The following is a 23,010-nucleotide window of genomic DNA, read 5'->3' as shown; positions in this document are numbered from 1 at the left end:
GGAAGGTGGTGGTGGTGGTGGAGGTGGAAGGCAGTGGTGGTGGTAGTGACGGTTTTTAGACTTAGAACATGAGGTTTTTTTTTTGGGAATTTGATTTTTTTTTTTTAAAAAATTTATTTGGGAATGGAATGAACATTCTATATATTTTGTTTTTCCCTTTAGAGCATGTGTATCAGTTCCACAATACAAGCACTATTCAAGTCAGGAATACGGTCGAAAGTTAAATGTGAAAGACTTACCTCTCGGATCTCTGCCAACACATCTACGTCCCTTAGGGCTATTTTATATGTTTAGTTGTAGAATTATTTTTATTCTCAAAAATAAATTTTTATTTCAATAAAATAATTTTGTCACTTTAAATTGCATACAAAATTGAGAAATGATGGGATATTTCATTTCTTTTCATTTCATTTTTTTCACACCAAAGGCAGAGTTATTTCCGTTAGGTTCATAAACGGAATGTACAAACGTGCACCCGGATCCAAAACAGGATCCAAAGCAAGTTGTGGCCGCCGCTAAACGCGATTCAGTAATTCAACTTCACAGCACGCTCTGATTACCATATTACGCCAAGTTCGATTAGGGTTTTACATCCCTTCGTTGTCTGTGGATTCATACGTGTTTCATACCGTTAACACACCCAAGCTTCGATCAAGAATCGACTCTTCTCAAAACTCGCTCTTAGCTATTCTCTCTGAAAGAAATTACATTTTCACATCGAGAAATGCCTTTCTCTGGTATACAAAACTGAACGAAGATGGCATTTTGGTGTCGAATCAAGCAGTCGAACCTCAAAAGCTTATCAAACCAATTCAAGAGACGTTATTCTCAAATTCCAGGACCTTGTTCGGTCAATCACGCTGCTGGGCACACCAGAATTCGCGTACTCGATAAACCATGTTTGATTATTCACAACAACCCATTCGTGCCTCGTAACAATGTGAGGTTCTTCGCCGCACCTGTCCAGGTAATTACGAAAGCCTCAAAACCCAAATCGAGTTTTACAATGTCATACATGTGTGTGTGTTTGGGTGTGTGATGGTTTTGAGTAATGGGTTTTTGTTAATGGCATGATTGGTGTTCAGTTCACCTCAAGGAGGAAGGAAGACTCAAGTGGGCCACGATTGAATGAGAAAATTACAGCTGAGGTCGTTAGGCTTGTGACTGATGAAGGTATGTGCATGTCATTATTGTTTTGGTTCAAATGTTTGTGAAATTTTCAAGGGTTTAATGTTTGTTTAATGGTAGTGTGTATGTGCGTTGTTAATTGTTAGATAGTTTTGGAAAAAAATGGTACTTTATTTATGAACTGTATAATGTGAGTTTAGTGGGATTTGCTCTAAATAGTGGCTCCTGGCAAGAAAATAGCGTGTATGAATTTTGGAATATAGACAACGCAATTCAGTACATATTCGAATTGTATGGTATTAGAGTTTTATGTGGATGACAGCGTATTGGGAAGAAGGCATCTCATTGTTTCATAGATGGTGAAGGGGTAGAGTGAACTCTTATTATCGTATTCTTGAATGTGTGCTTATTTTCAGGGCATTTTATAGTGTCAAGGCGCGAAGCACTTGAACGTGCAAAGAGACTCGAGCTTGATTTAGTTGAGGTAATTTTTTATTTTTTCAATGTGAAATTATTTGTATTTGAGAACTTTTGAAAATTTAGTTGCTGGACAAAAATGCCTTCGCCCCTCCCTTCCCCCAAAAAAGGGTTCACTCTTTGTTTGTGTTTTTTTTTTGGTTTCATCTTTTCAGATGTTTTGACTTCTTTATTTTTTTAAAAAGAAAAGAAAACTCTTAAGCCGTTAAATTTTTTTATGTTTGTTTGATTGTTTATTTTAGTTTTAGAAATATAGTGTAGAGAATAGAAATTGCTGTTACTCTATAGATTGTCACAATTCTTATTGCCATTTTAGAAATCTAGTAGTGTAGGGAATAGAAATTGGTGTTACTCTATAGATTGTTACAGTGCTTATTGCCATCTTATTGTGAAATTTTTACAAGTGAAATTAAATATGTATTATTTTGTTATCGAATCACTTGATCAGTGGATATTCATATTCATGACAGTGACTAAATTTGCAAAAGATTTGCTTACACATTTTTTAAAACAATTACCAAGATCAGCATTGCTGATTACACGATTATCGACTGATTGTTAACCTAGTATACAGGAGGAAAAAAGAAAAAGAAGAGAGAGAGAGAGAGAGAGGAGCGAATGAGAAGATCAAAGGGTACCGTACCCTTTTCTTGATGAAAACTGAGCCTTGTAGAGTGGATGTGAAGTGGAAAATCTGTTGTTCTTCACTCACTATATATTTCTCCAAGGGCAAAGCCACTTCACAAAAGAAAGATGCCCTTGATTGTTTGCTAAAGATAAAGAGATGGCCTCCTTACTTTCTTCGTATCTCCTTCCAAATTCACCTAGATGATAGTGACTTGGTTGGCTATGTTGTGGGAGGCTCAGCTCGACGCTGGGGATGAACGGGCTTTGCGCTCTACTTTATAATTGTTTGACCCTGTTTTTTGCATTTTGAGTGGTTGTTTGACCTTCTTTTTTGCATTTCAATTACAATACATTAATGGATTCAATATATGAAAAATGTGGGAAATACTAATTTTTCCAACTGGAGCTCAGTGAATTCTTTCATTTTATATTAAACAGGTTCAACGAACTGCTAAGCCGCCAGTCTGCAAACTAATGGACTACCATAAAGAAAGGTACAAACAAAAACAAATAGTAAAGGAAAAAGTGCGTGCTAAAAGCAAGGTGGGTTCCTCTTGGATGTATGTCTCTGTGTTCTAGCTTGTTGAGATTAAATCATTTGATGAGATTCTTTGGCTGGTGGTAGCAATTTTGATATTGTGTTATGTTTCTACGGTTTGTTGCTATTTCCATTGCGTAAATAATTGATAATTCTCATTTTTGTTCTGTTTAATCTTTTTTGTGTCATGTGTATATTGCATATGAATTCACCAGAAATGTGCTATCAACTTTCTGACCTTAAAGTGGATAATGATCTTTGGGCCTTCCATTTTACTGTTCTAAATTTTATCTGGTAGATGTTATGAGTGTGCTTCTCAAGCCAGTAGATAGTTAAGTAAGTTTTGTGACATTGCATTATCCAGGATGCTGGCTGACAAATAGTTTTGTAGAGCGAAGGCTAAATTGTGCACTGCTTTTTGCATCAGTATATTACTGGAGTTAATGGGAATCGTTTGCTGATGTGGGACAACAATAGTAGTGACGCTTCTATTTATAAAAAGGGCTTGGTGTATATCTAGGTTGATTGTGAAGATCATGTATTTAGGTAAAAGTTGAAAGACCAAAGGCTTAAAAAACTATTTGACTTTTTTATTGGTCGAGTAAGGGTCATTACTTAGTGTGATCCTTGTTAATCAAGGGTGGTGGGAGGGTGGACTGGATACAAACCTAACATATAACATTTTTTATACAAAGTGGTGTTCTCAAGATTGGAACCAAAATTTTCATGCTTATAGCCCCAACTTTTACCACTGCACCAGTCCATGTTCTCATTATTTGGTAAAACAATGTTTTTTATACCCAACCATATGACATTCTTCTAGAATTATTTCTCCTATACTATGGCAATTTCTGCATTTGGCCCCAGAGTTTTGAAAGCCTTCAAGGTGTAACTTATGCATGAAAGCTTGATGAAACTATCAACGTTTCACAATCTCTTGGTCTTTTAAACTTACTCGCTTTTATTTGGGTATGCTAAAGAGTATTTTTGGCACATTTTTACTTATAAAAAAAAAGTATTTTTGGCACATTTCAATATTATTTGTTTTGCAAAAATCATTCCCTTGTGAATACAAGTGAATGCTAACCAGGTTCCCTAGATAAATTTCCCTATCTTCATTCTACATTGAGAAGTTGTTTTGACTATATTATATATATATTTATAAGTAAAGTATGTTAGAAAGGCGCTCAAATTGGGGAGCGCATCCTGCTTAGAAGGCAAAGAGAATTGGACTTATTTGTTTGTATAATATTACCCTCTTGACTTTGGTCATGGTGAGAATTTTGGGTTCTTGAAACATTTAACAATGAAACACACCCCCCCCCCCCCCAAAAAAAAAAAAAAAAGAAAAAACATGGAACTTGTGGAACTTAAAGTTGAATGACGAAATTACTACCAAGGCTTAGTGCAGTGGTACTTCCTCCTCCTTGCCAAGATTTAAAAAAAAAATTTGTAGAATGACGAAATTTGATATAACCGGCCATAATAGTTGGTATAAGACTTGTATTACATTTTTGGTGCCAAACTCAGATTTTAAATTTCTTTATTATTGAATAAAATGTGATGAAATAAATATTTATCAAATTGTTTACATTTGACATCTTGTTCCTCAAAGTCGAAACTTTAAGTGAATAAATCTTTTTGCTTTTTTGGCTTTTAATCCTTTTACTATCAAGTCTAGAAATTGATAATTTGTTTATAATCAACCATGATTGATAGGCTTTGCCATTGGATTAATGTAGAGAGGTGCCAGGTTTAAACCTTGGTTGGGATGTGGTGTGTAAAGAGAAAATAAGGAAAGGGACTCTGGCATGGACTTCTTCTAACTTACACATATGGGTAACAACATTTGGGATTAGCTGGAGGTCATTCAAATACAAGTTTCCTTCGTTATAGACGCGGCATGGACTTCTTCTAATTTACACGTATGGGTTACAATGTTTGGGATTAGCCGGAGGTTATTCAAATACAAGTTTCGTTTGTTATAGACGCTAAAAATTTGGAGTTATGTCATGTGATTTGTGTTCTGTCAGTTCTTAGTGACCTACAGAAGTACAGATCCAATTTAGTCAAGTGTTATAAGTTCAATAAACTTGTTATGCTCTTGTGAGATGAGCAGCAATCCAACCCTCAGGTGTACTTTGCTATTGAATTCAAACCTCAGAATGTATAATTAATTTTGTGTTTCTTTTCTTCTATGCAGTCTGAAGTGACTTTAAGGACAGGAGTGTTCAAAGAAATTCGATTTACTGAAAAAATTGTAAGTTGTTTATCTGATACTCAATTATAGTTTTTTCATTCTCATGAATTAGATACTTCCTGGAGTTCATCGGTCACTAATATGGTAAAACTTAATAGAAAAATGAGAATTTTCCATGATAACAACATCATCTTGGGTAAAAGCATTATTTTATAAGGGCCTCATAGTAGCATTTTTGTTTTTTTTTTTTTTTTTTGTCATTTTTTGTTTATATTTTTTTTGCATTTCCGCAAAAAAAAGAAAAAAAAAAAAAAAAGATAAAAAATAGTAAATAAGTTGTTTTGGATCATTTATTATTTTTCAATGGGCTCAAGTGTTAAAAAATTGAAAGGAAAAAAAACTAATTCTTTTAGTAATTTCTTGAAGTGAGGGCTAAGGTTAATTATCTTGATTGACACTGAAAATATCAAATCCTAATTCTTCTACCACATGCTTTTTGATGATTGAGGTATTGCTGAAAATTTGTAATTGTCTTCTTCCTGAATCAAAAGCGGAATTGCCTGTGCTTTGTCTCTAGCTTCTGTGATGCATCATAGAATTTACAGTGTACAAACCTGCAGTTCATTCGATTCTCTAGTAAAGCTGCCTAGGATATATATATATATATATTTTGATAAGTAAGATTGTATAAAAGGCACTTAAACAACGAACACATCCCAAGAAAAGCTACACAAGGACCAACAAAAGGCCCTGAGAACCCAAGGAACCCAAAAAATCAACTAACTCTACTAAAGACTTACAATTTCTCCCATTGGCCCAACAAAAAAGAGAGTTAATAATAGAGAATTTCAGAGCCCTAACAGAAGATTTCTCTCCGTCTAAGGATCTTAAAATTCTGTTTCCTTAATAAGCACCACCAAAGACCAAACACAAAAGGGGGCCACCCTCCAAAAGTCATGGACTTGGGAGCCCACAGAACACCCTCTTCAAGTGTCAATCAAGCCTCTTGAGGACCGAGGCATGACCCACTGAACCCCAAACCACTCCAAAATCAAACCCCAACTATTTCGGACCACAGGGTCGTGCAACAAAAGATGATCTACAGACTCTTCGTCGCTCTTACACTCTTCGTCGCTCTTACACATACAACACCAAAGATTATTCCTGTGCAAATATTCCTTTTCTCTATTTCTTATGTCCTTTTGACACATCTAGAAGGTAAAGACGTCTATTCCCTGGGTAGACGTTTTTAATGTAAAATGAATGTGAATATAAGAATCTTAATAATCGTCTTTCCACGGCCAGATCTAGTGACCGACTGGAGCAGATTGCTATAATTGTTATATTTAGGTGAAACCCAAGCTACCTTCATTCGAAGGAGCCCTGAAGGAGCTGCTGAACTATATAGTGCCAACTGCCAACTATTCTAGTCTACAAGAGAAAAAGACTGAAAAATACCAACAAAATACCACTCTAACTGGGATTCAAGAACGCAAAAAGTATGCCCTTTCCACAAATAACCCAAATAAAAAAGTCCACATCTGTCAAGCATCAAAATCTCTGTCTCCTTCTCCTCAGGTTGTCCAGCATCAAAATCTTTCCTAAAATCACTGTCCAAACAAAAAAGGCCACCTTGATGGGAGCCTTTGTTCACCAAATAGTCTTCCAACGGAAGGCGGGCCTCGGAGCATTTGAAATCCGCCTATAAAGAGAGCGCACATCGAACCTCCCCTGAGAAGAGGGAACCCAGACAAGGACATCTGTACCTCCTCCATCAACCTCCTGGTGATACAGTAACAACAACAAACCTAAAAGGTCTTCCAACACCGGGTCATGAAAATGTCTCAAAAAGCGCACATCCCAAGTTGTCCTCCCGCTACCAAGCTGATAATGGTCGGCATCCAAGGCGTGTTTGTCAAGAGCAATCCTGAAGAGCCTGAGGAAAGAACATGCCAGCACACTATCACCACACCAAATGTCCTCTAAAAAATGAATGCCTCTACCATCCTGAGATCGGAATCTAATACTCCCTCCATCATAGTTTTATGGTCCATCTTTCCTTTTTTTGGCTTTCCCAAAATAGATGTCCCATATGAAAAGTTAAGATACGTTAAATGCATCTTTCCAATAATATCCTTTTGATTAGACCCAGTAACTGGTGGGGGTCTATGGCTGACCGAAATGAAAGTCTCTCTCTCGCATCCATTCTCCATTACATTGTAGGAACAGAATTATTGGTTGCGTCGATATGGAAATATTTGGTACATGAAGCTGTGATCCGATAGATATAGATTTCAAATAAGTATTTAAAATTTTCTGAACTTGATACTATATATTTGAACTTCAAAGGGTAACCTTTGAAGTTTCAAAAGGGGACAATGCATTAAATACATGTCCCCTTAAAAAGTTGTAAAACCGAAAAGGGACAATTAAAATGGGACGGAGGGAGTACTTATCAAAAAAAAAAAAAAAAAGGACGGAGGGAGTATGTTTAAAAAATTCATCCCACCCCTTTGGAATGAATTTCCAAACACCAACACCACTTGGGATCCTCACTGCAAGGAAACATCAGCCACCTCTCTCCTACCCATAACGGCATGAGATAAACCTCCTCCAAAGTCTCTGGTGCTCAGAGTTGACCTTCACAACCACTTCCCCAGAAGAGCCCTATTGAAGGGGACCAGCCTCCTGATCTCCAGACCACCCAACTGGATTGACCTGCACACTTGCTCCCAGCGGACAAGATGATACTTGAACTCCACCCCATAGAAATTCCGCGGGTGTCTGAATCCTATCAGCCACTGAGGAGGAAATCTGAAAAAGAGAAAGGAAATAGGTAGGGAGGCTCGACAATGTGCTCTTTATTATTATATTAGGGTGACCCTCCCACCCTTCGAAAGATTACTTCTTCCACCAGCAAGTCTCCTCTCAAACCTCTCAACCACATGATCCCAACCGGCTACATCCCTCAACTGCAAACCCAGGGGGCATTCCCAGGTAAGAAATGGGGAAGGAGTTAGCTCCACAACCAAATGTATAAGCCAAGGATGAAATCTACAGAGTGGAGCATAACCATAGCTTGCTCATCGTTGCCTTCGAAAGTCACTCCCAACAAGTCATTTGTAGCACCAAGGTTCTCCCTCACCCCCTACTCCCCTCGCTTTATGTCGACTGCCACAAGTGGGAGCTCCCTCAACCCTTCAGACAACACCACTGCCAAAGGATCCACCATCCCCATAATATTAGCCTCCCCTTCCTCCCAATGCCATAATATCCGGAGGACGTCCAAGTATATCATTTGGCAGTCTCTCCTCATTGTCCGAAACATACTCCTCAGATCCATCCTGGCTTGACGAAGCAACAAACACACGTCAACCAACCCCATCGTCATGTCCCCTTGCTTATCTGTAGAATTTGGAGTCAAACCAACTGTGGCAGCTCTATGTAATCTCAACTCTTTCACCAAGCTCACCGCAGTTTCATCACGGAGCTTAATGCATGTGTCATGCTCAACACACACTTATCACCTTGTTTGGAAACAGTTTGTGTTGAGGGATGCCTTTTGGGCTGTGCTAAATTATTCCATTCAGGAACATCTAAAGAACCTTGTTTGGAAAACCTGGAACCAAGCCATTCTGGTTCCAAACTGACAATCGGTAGAATTTGGAGTCAAGCCAACTGTGGCAGCTCTATGTAATCTCTACTCTTTCACCAAGATCACCGCAGTTTCATCACGGAGCTTAATGCACGTGTCATGCCTAACACACACTTATCACCTCCTCATAGGATGATCAAACAGTTTGTGTTGAGGGATGCCTTTTGAGCTGTGCTAAATTAATACATTCAGGAACAACTAAAGAACCTTGTTTGGAAAACCTGGAACTGAGCCATTCTGGTTCCAAACTGACAATTGTTGTTTATTAAGGCAGATTTAAACCTTAACAGGCTCGAATTTGCAAGCAATTCCGAATATACCCAACCAAGTAGCATAGATGCAGGACATGGGCAAAATACGACATGGATATGTCGACACGTTAAATTAAAAAAAAAAAATTGGACACGGATATGGCATTAACACGATCATATACAAGTATAAAATTTAGGGTAAAGTGCAATAAACCCCCCTCAACTATATCCCAATGAGCACAAAACACCCCTGAATTTCTAAAGTAGCAGAAAACCCCCCCAAACTATGTTGTTTGGTTGCAGTTTACCCAATCCGGCGACCGTCCAATCAGTTTTTATAACCTGCCTTGCACGTGAGAGCCCATATTTATCTAAATGACTATACAACCCTAATTAAATGTAAGAGGCCATAATGCCATTGAAAGACTGTTAGTAACCAAACAAGCCCTAACGCATAAGTTCCCCTAATTCACTCATTGCCCTTCTTCCTCCATCGATCTGTGGTGGTGCTCCTTCAATATCACAGTGTATCGCATTATCAAACTGCATATGGGAAAAATAAAACGATGTCAACCCCACAGATCAATACTCTTATCAAACTGCATATGAGATTGATGATGATGGTGGTTGTGGCAGTGGGTTGGTTTCAATTGGGTTTGACGGTTTGTGGTGTGTGGGTTTGTGGTTTCAATTGGGTTTGATGGTGTTTGGTAGAGGAAAACAATCATAATTTTATCAACATTGAAGCTTATCACCAAAGCTCAATTACAACAGCAAGAAGAAAACAGAGTCCACCTTGAGAACCATTTTCATGATTATATTTGTTATAAAATAAAAATTAATTGATTTGGGGTTTAGAGATTTTAATGATTAACTCAACTTAAAAAGGCCTTTCTCGAAAAAACACTATCCTTCCCACATCATCGGACCAAGTTTGCGATTGTCAAAGCTCTGTCTCTTCGGCCAAATTCTCGTAAAAAACTCTGCCTCTGGCCAAATTCTCGCACCAATAAATCTGATTATTATATTCGACCCAAAAATGAACTTCAACCATAAAACACTATTCGTCAGAAACTCCATGGTCGCGTGGTGTGGAGTTGTTAAACTTGCCGAACTTGCTCTGGAATGACGACGACGATGCTGGAGAGATTAGAGCTTTTAAGCCTCTGATGGCGAGAGCTTGACAGAGAAGTCTGGAAAGTGTGAATGATAGATTAGATGTACAGTGCTTCTGATTTGGGAGAGAAATCTGGTAGATTTATAGTGCTTTACACTTCGACGATGGTGCAGGTGGTGTTGGTAGAGAGAGATGATAAATTAGATGTGAGAGCAAATAAGTAAGGAGAAGATCAATTGGGGTAAGTCACCTTTGGAGGAGCGGAGCGCTCATGGCGGCGTTGGGAGGCTTTGGGAAGCGGCAAGATGAGAAGTATAGAGGGTTTTGCAATTATAAAGTCATTATTTACCTTTTAAGGTTATTAACGTGTGAAATGGAGTGATAGGATGAGTTGTCAATTATTTATTGGGGATGGAGATTATATTAGCCACATCAACAACTCTCATTAGATAGCATATAAAACGAGGTAGTTTTATTACAGGGGCAAAAGAGTCATTTAACTTTTCCATCAACAGCAATGGACCGGAAAAACCTTCTCTGTCCTAAAACTTAACCAACTTCATACTTGAGGGGGGTTATTTGTTGTTGAGGAGGGTTAGTTGCACTTGGGGTGTAGTTGAGGGGGGTTTAATGCACTTTACCCTAAAATTTATTTTTTACTAATAATTACTCCAACATAATTTAGAAAATGAAATACGATTGGTGTAATGATTGTTATATGATATATGCTACTAATTCACTGCTTTTTCGTTACAATTATATTTTTGTTCTATATGAAAAATTATCATTGTGCATTAATTGTGACCATGTGTGTAATGCTAATATTTTTTAGGGGGGTAAAATCATAGAAGCCCCCTGTACCATAAAAAATATACATATAACCCCAACATAATCAGTTATAATTCACTACTTTTTCTCAAGCATTGTTTTTAGGGGGGTAATATTTTTTTGGATAGAAACTGACTCTTGTCTTGATTGATTTGGGGCTTGTTCGTTTGTTTGATGTACTTAAATACTTAAATGCATACATACATATAAGTATACAAACAAGGAGCCATACATAGACTAGGCAAATCAAGACCTTCAAGCATCCGGACTTGGTGAAAGTAAGGTCCTAACATACATCTAATCCTAGGCTCCTAGCATGCATCTAAAACAAAGAAACTAAACCAAGACATTATACATCTAAAGAAAGCTATTTCTACACAAACACTCGTATATGCATCTAAGTTAAACTATCATGCTTGGACAGTAAATATGAAGGAGTTTAAGGATTAGTGATACTGACATAAGATTTTACGAGGTTCGGTAGAACTACCAACATCCTCGCCTCTAGCTTTTACTCGATTATTTGAAATCTAAGCTTTATTGGAGGCTGAAGCTCCTTCTTGAAGACAATGAACAGAGCCTCTTCACTTTGAGGGTCAGTGATAACCTCTTTTACATCAATGCTGAGAGCAAGCCTTCCTCCTCTAGCACAATGGCTGAGATTTGGCCACACTCCTCTCACATGAAGGTTGAGAGTAAGCCTATCTCCTCTCACATCGATTTGGCCACACTCCTCTCACATGAAGGTTGAGAGTAAGCCTATCTCCTCTCACATCAAGGTTGAGAGTAAGCCTAAGCCTATCTCCTATCACATGAAGGTTGAGAGTAAGCCTTTCTCCTCTCACATAAGGGTCGAGAGTAGGCGACACTCCTCTCACATGAAGGCTGAGAGTAAGCCTATACTCCTCTCACACAAAGGCCGAGAGTGAGCCTTGGTGTACAAAGATTTGTTTCTCAATAGATTGAATCGTACATTTTTTTTTCCAATTACATAAGAGTTAAATTGAGAAATATTCACCAACAGGCCTAGCGGTACCTAGCCCCTACTTCTCAAATAGAGGTCAGGGGTTCGAGCCTCAGTGGAGGCATGTGTGTGAGTAAACTAGGAAAAAAAAAATCAAGAAATATTCAAATGAAAGCTCGACTGTAGGATTTGAAAAACCACTATGAAGAATATGTATGATGAAGCTCAATAGTGGTGCTACCCATGAAAAGGTATGAAATTGAAAGCTCATGCTAGCTTTTATCAAAGAAGAATGAAGAAATGAATGCTCATTGGTAGAATCTTCAAACAAAGATATATAGAGATGTATTGTTCTAACACTCTTGTTGATATATGTAAGTGGGAGCATGATTGTCCTCACTTTATTCAATATGAATCACACACCTTCCACAAATCTCTCTATATGAATGTATATTTTTGTACTTCAGAGAGTCGTTGGAAGATCAACACAAGGTGTATTTATAGCCCCATTCAAAGATATAGCCGTTAGGCACAAATGGGTTGCTTTGGGACTGTTGAATTAGCCGTTTGAATTTTGGGCTTAGTGCATGAACACTCGACTTGCTCATAGAGCTGTTGACATGTTTGGCTAGAGCAGTTTACTGATTGAAGTTGAAGGTTGACTTGGACATTTATCCTTTGAGTGTTAAATCTCTTTGGACACTCGAGGTAAACTAATCAAGGGAATCAGACTCAAAAATCAACTTTTGGTCATCTCTACTTTTTGAATGAGTCGATTGACATATCGTCAAGGTCAATTGGGGTTTGAAAACCTCGAGCAAGAGATGCCACTGGAATGTTCAAGTCGACTTAGGCTCATTGACCATGATATATATAACTCTTTAGAGTTCAATCAAGGCATAAGTCCATTCCAACTTTCTTTAGGACTTTAAAGGACGTATATGATAAACTCAAGTCCTAATCCTTTCGAGTCTTAAGTTCATTATCATGTTTTAAGAATCAAATTGATCCAAGGTCCTTGAATCATCTACTTGTGAATATTGACTATAAAAGATATTCCAATTTGGAGATCATCTCAATATCACTTAAGGCTTTTGAAGAAAGAATCATTTAATTCCAAAGCCTTTTTTAAAACCGAGATATCAATTCAAATGATATGACTTAGCTACATGGTCCTGGTTCATGTTTCCAACAGTGAGTTCTTCCAAAGCTGACAAAATCTTGAACCAACTTAACTTGAGCAAAGGCCCCATGAAGAATGAGAAGAGATTCATGGCCAATTGCTTGTGGTCCTGGGGACATGCAAATGATATGAATGATGTGCATGGTCCTGGGATGTGATGTGATAGCCCAGTGGTAAGGCATGTGTTGCTTGTGGCCAAAGGCCCAGGTTCGAATCCCCACTCCATCAGTCAGTATAAGTAAATAACTATTTAATTAAATTATTTAAATGCTTTTCTAATATATTTTACTTATCAAATAAAAAAGTGAGATATTTCAAGATTAACTTTACTAGAAATTTAATCACTCACCCAAGCCTATCTACCACATATCTTGATCTTCAATGATGTTAATGGGTTGACTTGTTCATGTCCTGCTCATATTGACTCATTGATTTCCGCTTAAGAGGTCCTTTACCTACGTCTTTAATATCTTTGAGCTTTAAATCTTTAAGTTTTGGATCCTTCTTGGTCTTTGCCACTGATCTATCATCCGGCACCATATAGTTCAACAGTGCCTTCAGGCCTGAACTCCCGAACTAGTACTTAGTGAAGCTTGTAAACAGACCTTTACTATAACATAGTCAAGTCCGTTTCAGACCTGGTATCCAGACCTGACAAAGCTATCCGGACCTGAACTTATCTAAGCCAAGCACCAAAATGTTTTCCCGACCATTCCAAACCTTCTTGTTTCTTTTGAGTATGAAAAAGAAGACTTTGATCCTGGCCCCTTTAACTCATCTTGAGTTTTCACACATGTCTAACCTGCATAGCACAAACTCAAGTAGGTATTAAATACGAACACCTTCAATGATTTGTTATCATTAAAATGTTCGTAGGTAAGAAACATTTAGGTCAACAATATATATACATATCTATATCCCAAAATTTGTTATTTTGATCTGTCCATGTTTTTTTTTTTTTTTTGTTTTTTTGGATAAGTAAGAATGTATTGAAGAGCGCTCAATAGGGGAATGCATCCCAAAGCGAGAAAAGCCAAAAGGCCCTAAGAACTTAAACAGGCCAAAAACTCAACTATGTATCAAAAATCTATTCCATGCTTCGTGATGTCGGACAAGAGCAGCCTTGAATAGTTGAAAAAAAATCAGTGTTTATTGGTTGAAAATTCAAATAACAGGACTGTGATTCAAGATGTGTTAGTTGAGATAAAGGATTTTAAAATAACAAAAGCCTATTGGAATCACACCAACATGTCTAGGACTCTAGGCATCACACCTAGAGAAGGCCTCACACCTTCATATTTTGTGAATCACTTACAAAGAAATTTCACAAGATATTTTATTCATTCATTCCCTACCTCACCAAACTTACATCCTATCCTTCTTATAGCATTCTGGGAGTGTAACTCGTGATTTTTGAATTACCCTATAATTGAGGTAATCAATACTTGACTCTTGGATTACCTCATAATTGAGGCATTCAATACTTGACTCTTGGATTACCCCATAATTGAGGTAATCAATACTAAATAGCATAATAAAAGTACATAAAAGTTATCCAAAACTCCCAATTTAAAACTCCACATCATCTAGCATATGCCAAATAAAGGCTTGAGCCTTAGAACCCTTCTTTTTGCACCTTTTATACAGTTTTAAAGATTGTTACCATTGATCTCCATCACTTCATGTGCTTCAATATTCAAAAACAATAATAGACAACAATATGGACTGTCGAAATCATTTAATATTATAATGAAAAAGGCAATTACCCTGGCAGTTGGTCCGTCTGTGCAGACTGTGCAGCGCTCGGAGGGTGCACAAAGTGGTTGTTTCATAAGTATCCTCACTCTTGAATCTTGAAACTCCCAATTTAAAACTCCATCTGGACTCCACATCATCTAGCATATACCAAATCAAGGTTTGAGCCCTAGAACCCTTCTTTTTGCGCCTTTTACACACTTTTTAAGATTGTTGCCATTGATCTCCATCTCGTGTGCTTCAAGATTCAAAAACAATAATAAACTACAATATAAGGCTGTCAAAATCATTTAATATTATTATGAAAAAAGGCCATTACCCTAGTGTTGGTCCATCTGTGCAGAGTGTGTAGTACTCGGAGGGTGCCTTGATATATACATAACTTGGCATTATTTGCACAAAGTGGTTGTTTCATACTCAACTAGTATCCTCACTCTTGAATCTCGAAGATTTGCAGTTGCACTAAGCTCTAGTTAACTTTTGTAATTAATTAAATAACTAAAGGAATAAAATTATAATAAATTGATAAAAAATTTAAGAAATGATGAATATCTGCATTTGTTAAATTATAATTTTCAGGATATGAATAGATGATATTTTACTTTTACCTACTGCTTCTGTTTACAGGAACAAAAAGACCTTCAAATGAAAGCAGACATGGCTAAGAGAATGATGGAGCGTGGGTATCGGGTGAAGGTATCTTCTTCTCCTTCTCTCAGAAGATTATCTGAGAATTGATGTTGTCTGCACTTCTTTCCCGTGCTGCTCATCGTACCATAAATTGCTGGCATGATGATGTTTCCATTGAGTGACATGAAATTTGTCAACCTTTCCGTTAAATGATGAAATTTAAGTGAAAATTTTGTAGTGCTAGGAGCAGAGCAGACCCCCCCTCTTGTATTTCTTTCACTGTAACTAAACAACTAAAATGTACACATCCATACCTCTGCATGCGGAGTGGCTGATTTGAGGTTTATATCGGTTACATAATTAGTGGTTTACTTTTTGTTGAGAATGAAATTTGGCACCTGAATTGTTATATAGAGCAAAAACATGTGCATTTCTTTGCTTCAAAGACACAAGCAGAGTGGTATGTGATGTTTATAGATGTTCTCCTTTATTGGGTTTTGCCTCGTGTATATGTGCATCTTGTGATGTGTTTCTGTTTTTATTTATTTATTTATTTTGTTTTATTTCTGCAATCTTGTGTACTAAAATATTTGTTTGTGTCCTTATTTTCCTTCAATTTTGTATACTAATTTTTTTAACTTTCTTAAACAGTGTACGGCCATGGGTACGAACATGGGTACACCCAAGGATGAAAAAGAAGCAGCAGCTCAGAGGGAGGCCTTGGCAGTGTTGCTATCTCGTATTTCAACTCTGGTATAACCGTCTACTTTCCATTCTTCTCATAGCCTTTTCCGATGCATTACTGAATTTCCTTCCTTTGTCTCCACTCTTTTCCTCATGCAGATTGAAGATTTTTCTATTGTAGACACTGGACCTCAGGTGGAGAAAAAGCAAGCATATCTCATTGCCAGACATGTCAAGTTCGGACCATCAAAGAAAGGTTCAGGAAAGAAAGCTTCCAAAGATAGGGCCACAAGTGATGTGGTTCAAGAGTCCAATGAGAGTCCTCTACAGTTTGAAGAAAATTCGGATACTGCGGACTCTAGCCTGGAAAGTGAGGATGACTCTGATTTTGAACAATTAGAAACAGAGTATGAAGAAGTTCCAGCTTCCCCATTCGTGGCTTCACAAGCGACTGAGAATCGGTACAAGAGTGGACCAAGTAACAGATCCCCACCTAGAACACCAATGGATTTTAGAGGCCCAGGTTTACAAGAAGCACCTCTCTCCCCTAAATTTGATTCTACAACAACAGATGAAGTTCCATCTTCCCCATTCGTGGCTCGACAAGGGACTGAGAATCGATACAAGAGTGGACCAAGTAACAGATCCCCACCTAGAACACCAATGGATTTTAGAGGCCCTGGTGTACAAGAAGCACCTATCTCCCCTAAATTTGATTCTACAACAACAGATGAAGTTCCATCTTCCCCATTCGTGGCTCGACAAGGGACTGAGAATCGATACAAGAGTGGACCAAGTAGCAGATCCCCACCTAGAACACCAATGGATTTTAGAGGCCCAAGTTTACAAGAAGCACCTATTTCGCCTAAATTTGATTCTACAACAACAGATGAAGTTCCAGCTCCCTCCTTTGTGGCTGGACAAGTGATGGAGAATCGATACAAGAGTGGACCAAGTAACAGGTCCCCACCTAGAACACCAATGGATTTTAGAGGCCCAGGTGTACAAGAAGCACCTATTTCCCCTAAATTTAATTCTACAACAACACATGAGGTTCCATCTTCCCCATTCGTGGCTCAACAACCGACTGAGAATCGGTACAAGAGTGGACCAAGTAACAGGTCCCTACCTAGAACACCAATGGATTTCAGAGGCCCAAGTGTACAAGAAGCACCTATTTCCCCTAAATTTAATTCTACAACACATGAAGTTCCATCTTCCCCATTCGTGGCTCGACAACCGACTGAGAATCGATACAAGAGTGGACCAAGTAACGGATCCCCACCTAGAACACCAATGGATTTTAGGGGCCCAGGTGTGAGAGACTCAGTCAGGTCAGAACCCCAATTATCTAACCAACCAAGGCAACCAAAATTTGATCTAAATTTCCCGTCCCCGACGAGAGAACCAATGGATTTTAGGGGTCTGAGAGATTCAGTGAGGTCAGAACCCGAATTATCTAACCAACAAAGGCAACCAAAATTTGGTCTAAATTTCCCGCCACCGACAAGAGAAGCCAAGCGAGTTGAAACTGATGCTTCCTTATTTAGCAACTTGAAATCTCCTGCTGAAGAGATTCCAAAGCAAGAAGCTTTGCATCCTAGTGCTCCCAGTTCTCCTAAAAGTTACGGGATTTTTAGCTCTCCAAAAGCTAGTGATAAGTGATACTCCTCGGCAACCAGGTGCACCAGCTGAAGTTAAGAGGTACAAGTGAGGAAATCCGTTCGGTTAGCGCATGATGGATCATTGTTATTCGTAGATGGTATACTAATCATTGTTGAATATCCCTCCTATTTGTTTTTTTATCATTGTGATTTTTAGGGGGCCGTATTTGGCCCTTGGGTAGCTTTTGCAGATGCCCATTTCCCAATCTTACTTGCTCAATATATATGTATCATAGAACGTTTTTTTGTAGTATGAACTGAATATTATTGGGACGAGTCTGATTACCAAGGCATTAGCTCTGGTTGGGCTCTAACGATGGTGTAACTTGGGTATTGGTATAACTCATATCATATTCTTATTGTTCTTATATTTGAATATGAGTAATGATACTATGTCCGACGCAAAGGGCCGAAAAATAGTCCGGAGTCTGATCATGGCACTGCCACGTTGTTGTTTTTATTTTGTTTTCTACTCTTAGCGTCCATCAGATATATCTCAAAACAGGGTTTCCAATTCAATTTTTAGGGTTTGTATGTTTTCTTCCAGATCTTTTAATTAGACCATCAATATTGAAATTCTCTTCTCTATCTCAATCTATTGGCTGCCTGTCTCATTGGTAAATTATCAAACCCATTGGAGAAGAGAATTATACATTTTCGTCTCATGATTATCTCCTCTTCTTCTAACAGGAAACGAGGGTTTTAGAGAGAGAGGTGAAGACAGAGAGGCATAAATAGTCGATTAATTAGGGTTTCCAATCTATTTCTTCAGGACCTCAGCTCTATTTTTCGGGGTTTTTTTTATACCTTTTCTTCGTAGATCTTCAGTCATACAATCAAATTATAGTTCTCCTCTCCCTTGCAATCTCTTGTAATCTCACTATCTATCTTCAGTAATATATCAAACGCATTCAATTTGATGTAGTTCTGAAAAAAGAGCATTAAATCAATTTTGTCAGAAGATTAGAGACACAGATATAGATTGAGACACAGGCAGAAACAGAGAGGGAAGTAAATTTTGTCAGAAAGATTAAAGATATTGATAGAAATTGACATGGTCAGAAACAGAGACAGATAGGTATGAACAACAAGAGAGGAATAAACAAGGCAATGATGTGGCATTGCCAGAAGGAATTCGGACAACTTGTTGGCCATTTGGGACGTGGCATTGTTAGATGGAATTCGGTTTAACTTGTCGGACATTTGGATCGACAGAATATCATTACTCTTTGAATATATATATTGAATACGGTGGCTTTGGGTAATGTTTGAATTTAATTTGCTGCACCCTGCTCAAAGTAGCTTTGGGTCAAGAAAAAATAACAAACAAAGAGCACCCTAATGGGGCTAAAATAATTGTTCTGTTTCTTTTACAACTAGAATCTCTCTCTCATTTAACATACTTTTTTACACGAAATCTGGTCAGTAAGAACGAAAAATAAATCCCAAGTTAAAAATAAAGAAAAAAAATATACTTTTTTTACCAAAAATTAAAAAGAAAAGGTGCTACCCCAGTTGGGTGCTCACTATTTTAGTGCCTTTTCTAAATAAATTCATTTTACCGTGGAGTAAGTTATTGTCATTTAAAATATTAAAAGAATCCAAACCTTTTTTTGGGAAAAAAAAAAAAAAAAAAAAGTCTTGACAAATAGCATATTCTATTTAGTTTTGAGTAATGCTACTACGACGTCTCCCCCACGAAATTTTTCATGAGCTCTTTTTCTTTTTTTTATCATGATTATGTACAAATATTGAGGCATGAATTTACCAGTTTGAAAGAGGACTAAACGAGTATTATATAGTTAAAATTTCGTTCAAAAATTCATTTATAGTCGATGACATGAGTCGGTCAAAATTAACAATGTAATTTAGACATGGAAATAGTGTAAAATTTTGACCGACTCGTTTGAACTATTGTTAATGAATTTTGAAAGAAATTTTAACTATATAATTCTCTTTTAGTCCTCTTTCTCGTTTAGTCCTCTTTCAAGCAGTTTTGTTCGTGCCTTCTAAACACGACAAAAAAGAGGGAAACTCATGTGAAAAAGTATGCTTATTATTAGCTGAGAAAAATAAAAGAGAGTAGACTTAAGTGGTATGTGAAAAAGTTTACAATATTCCAAAGGTACTGTACCCTCAGAACCTCTTAGCCATTGAATTATTCATCAGGTAGACCCCATCATCACATCCAAGTTATCCAACAGTAGAGAAATTCGGGGGTATGGTACCCCTGAGGTATTGTAGAATTTTTTGTGGTATAAAGAAAGTCTACAATACCCCAGAGGTACCGTACCCTTGGGCAGGGGCGGCTCAATATAATTTGAGACTTTAGGCAAAAAAATTAAAATGGTCTTCTAATAGAGTCTACCCATATGTTTATGCTAGTAATATGCTCATTATTTATTTTATGATTTTTAAGTGTAGTTCTAAAGAATTTTCAATCTATAGTTCTATGGTTAGTTAATTGACTATGTACTTTCTAGAAGACATATTCAACAATATAAATAAAAATGATAACAACTCACAAACAAAATAAATAATTTTATGAGAACAAAATTTAATAAAACTATAAATTAATTGAAGGTATAGAACAACAAAACTGACTTCGAAGAATTTGGTCCAATACTCCAAAACCATACAAAATCCTATTTTGTGTCTTTTTAATAGGTACCTAAACCAGTTTACTTCGAAGAATTTATTCAATCTACTATCCTCACTTGGCGTCTTTTTAATAGGTACATAAACCAGTACAAAATCCTCCTTCCAATTTGGTAACAACTTCTGGAATTTTCCAAAAAGATGTTCTGTAGATCCGGCACCTCTGCTAAACCATCATGGCGTTATAGTGATATTTATTTACCACATCCTCACGAATGCCAAAACATTAACAACCACCATTATCATGACATTGTAATCAGATACGTATCCAGACCTAGTGCCAAATACATTAAACTAATCGTACTACATTATTTGACTCGTAGTGACGATTTACTATCCCATCCCAAATAACATACCAAAATGATGCATGTCCAGGTCCAATAGATTGGCTAGAATTATGTATATCTACGAAATCCTATGACCACATGCTCACAATCCTACCGTAAAATATAGAGTTATTACTCCACGGTGTAAAAATAGTAGTTGGCTAATCGCATACCTGCGTCACCAACTAAAATACATCTAAAATCCTGAATACCAAATAAATAAATAAATAAATAAATAAATATATATATATATATACTTTTAATTTGTATGATATATATATATATATATATATATATATATATATATATATATATATATCATACAAATTAAAAGTAATATACTCATACTTAAGACAACATTCCTTTTAAGGAAAATCACCTCCTTACTTTTCTCCTCTTTGAGAATATGAAGTCGTGTTGGTTCCGATATGCGGTGACCTATCACACACACTTAAATCTTTCATTGGCTTTATACTTTAAAGTAGCGTCAATCGGAACTAAACATTCAATCCCTAATTATGCTGTCTGGCAAAAAAATCGATAACATACTCCTTTACTTTTTTTGGGTCTTCATCGCCTTCGACTTAAACCCCATCTTCTTCCTAATGTCAATCATTATGTGATTACAGAATATAATTGACATCAATTCCTCCTAACGAACCGTAAATAGAGTACAATGAATCCTATTATGGGCTCTAAGTATTAAGAGATGCAACGTGAAAGTCATATAACGAAAGACACTCCTAAGGACACTTGAGCCTGGAGTGCTCTGATACCCCTAGATTTCAGAATGCGGGTTGACCAGGCCTACGCCCAAATATCAGGAAATATCAAAAACAAATCGACAATAAACGAACACAGAATACAAAAGGATAAATAAGTATAGGTAAAATGCTGAAAAGAAAACTAAAATGATAATACAATATTATTAAATCCTTAGAATATATTTCCATTAAATAATAAATCTTCTGATACATCTAATCTTCCAAAATACAACTCTAGAATCCATACCGTGTAGACCCCTAGAAAATCCAAAACTGATAAACAATAGTAACAACTAACTACATCTAAATACTGAAATATAAAGTAATATCATATGTAGAAGATCCGGAATAATGATGATGACTAGCCTCTGCTCTGCACGATTTTCATAGACCTGAAAAATAAATAGTGGGTCAGGCCCACATACAAGTTCTTTCTACTACATCTAATAGAGACCTAATGAACGAATACATCCTAGTCAACTCATGCAATAGCTAAATAGTCCGTATAAATATAGATACACACTAAAGGAACCTCACTGGACTATAGGGTTGCCTCAACCTGAATAGTAGGCAACATGCAAAACGCACATATAGTGAGCATGAGTACCTAGACCTACCAGGTCACACAACTATCTACTATATCCAGCTCACATCCCAAGCAATATACACTCCCTAACCACTAATCCTGAGACTCAAGCTCATATCATGGCATATATACATACTTATATAATCTATCCTATCCAAAAGCACAAAAAGTAAACAATCTAACCATATTATTTCAATGGCATGCCATCTAACTATTCCGTTGACCTGACACGAATAAGTAGGACTTAACTCTATGATTAATTTGTTCCCTTATAAATATAAATAAGTAGGACTTAACATTTTTAGTTAATCCATCTCTAATATGCCCCCATCCCATAATGGTGGATTAATTCATAATATAACCAAACAAAAGTTTTGATATCCATACAATCTAATCATATTAATATATTATCAAGGAGCATAGCTATTAGCTACCTCCATGGTCACATCCCATACAAATATTAATCTCATTCACAAAATATAAATTAGAGATAGATTAAATACCACAACAAAAAACAATGTTTATAGATCATAAGGACATCCGTTCATATAATTAAATCATAATTAATAATATGAATTTAATTAAATACATATAACAATATCCCAAAAATGATTTACAATTTAATAATTAAATAAAATCATTTATTAATCCAATTATGTGCATTAAAATAAATACCACATTAATACCAATTTAAACATTATTTTTATTTTCTACTAAAGTAGTAAAACCAACCAACTACTAACTAGTGTCCAAAAGTGGTTATATTAATTAATCACATAACACGTTGCACGTTATATTAATATTCATGCTAAAGTACCAATACATCATTATCCTATTGGTCCACTAATTAGTGTCCAAAAGTAGTTATATTAATTAATCTCATAACACGTTACACGTTATTATCCTATTGATTATAACAGTTTTAGGATAAAATACCAACAAATTAATATAATGTACGATATAATTTTACCAATA

The 23,010-nt window shown here is 36.7% G+C and overlaps 1 protein-coding gene across 1 annotated transcript; it reads left to right on the top strand.

Moving 5' to 3' along the window:
- Positions 1-427: 427 nt before the first annotated feature.
- Positions 428-18,071, top strand: LOC132300693 (translation initiation factor IF3-1, mitochondrial). The gene is made up of 8 exons (XM_059797890.1): positions 428-967; positions 1,086-1,173; positions 1,545-1,612; positions 2,671-2,775; positions 4,974-5,030; positions 15,351-15,419; positions 16,005-16,106; positions 16,197-18,071. The coding sequence occupies exons 1-8, from the start codon at positions 758-760 to the stop codon at positions 17,700-17,702; spliced, it is 2,205 nt and encodes a 734-aa protein (XP_059653873.1). The 5' UTR covers positions 428-757; the 3' UTR covers positions 17,703-18,071.
- The last annotated feature ends 4,939 nt before the right edge of the window (positions 18,072-23,010 follow it).

This window comes from Cornus florida, unplaced genomic scaffold (assembly GCF_030987335.1).
Source record: "Cornus florida cultivar Cherokee Brave unplaced genomic scaffold, ASM3098733v1 CherokeeBrave_3.0.0_Hap2_Chr03, whole genome shotgun sequence".
Lineage (NCBI taxonomy): Eukaryota > Viridiplantae > Streptophyta > Magnoliopsida > Cornales > Cornaceae > Cornus > Cornus florida.
The sequence above is the reverse complement of the archived record's forward strand: the minus strand, read 5'-3'. Positions and strand labels throughout refer to the sequence as shown.

Coding starts and splice junctions, on each gene's coding strand:
- LOC132300693 (XM_059797890.1), top strand. CDS start 758: ATGGCATTTTGGTGTCGAATCAAGCAGTCGAACCTCAAAAGCTTATCA. Junction 2,776..4,973: donor AAGTGCGTGCTAAAAGCAAG/GTGGGTTCCTCT, acceptor TCTTCTATGCAG/TCTGAAGTGACTTTAAGGAC. Junction 16,107..16,196: donor TATCTCGTATTTCAACTCTG/GTATAACCGTCT, acceptor TTCCTCATGCAG/ATTGAAGATTTTTCTATTGT.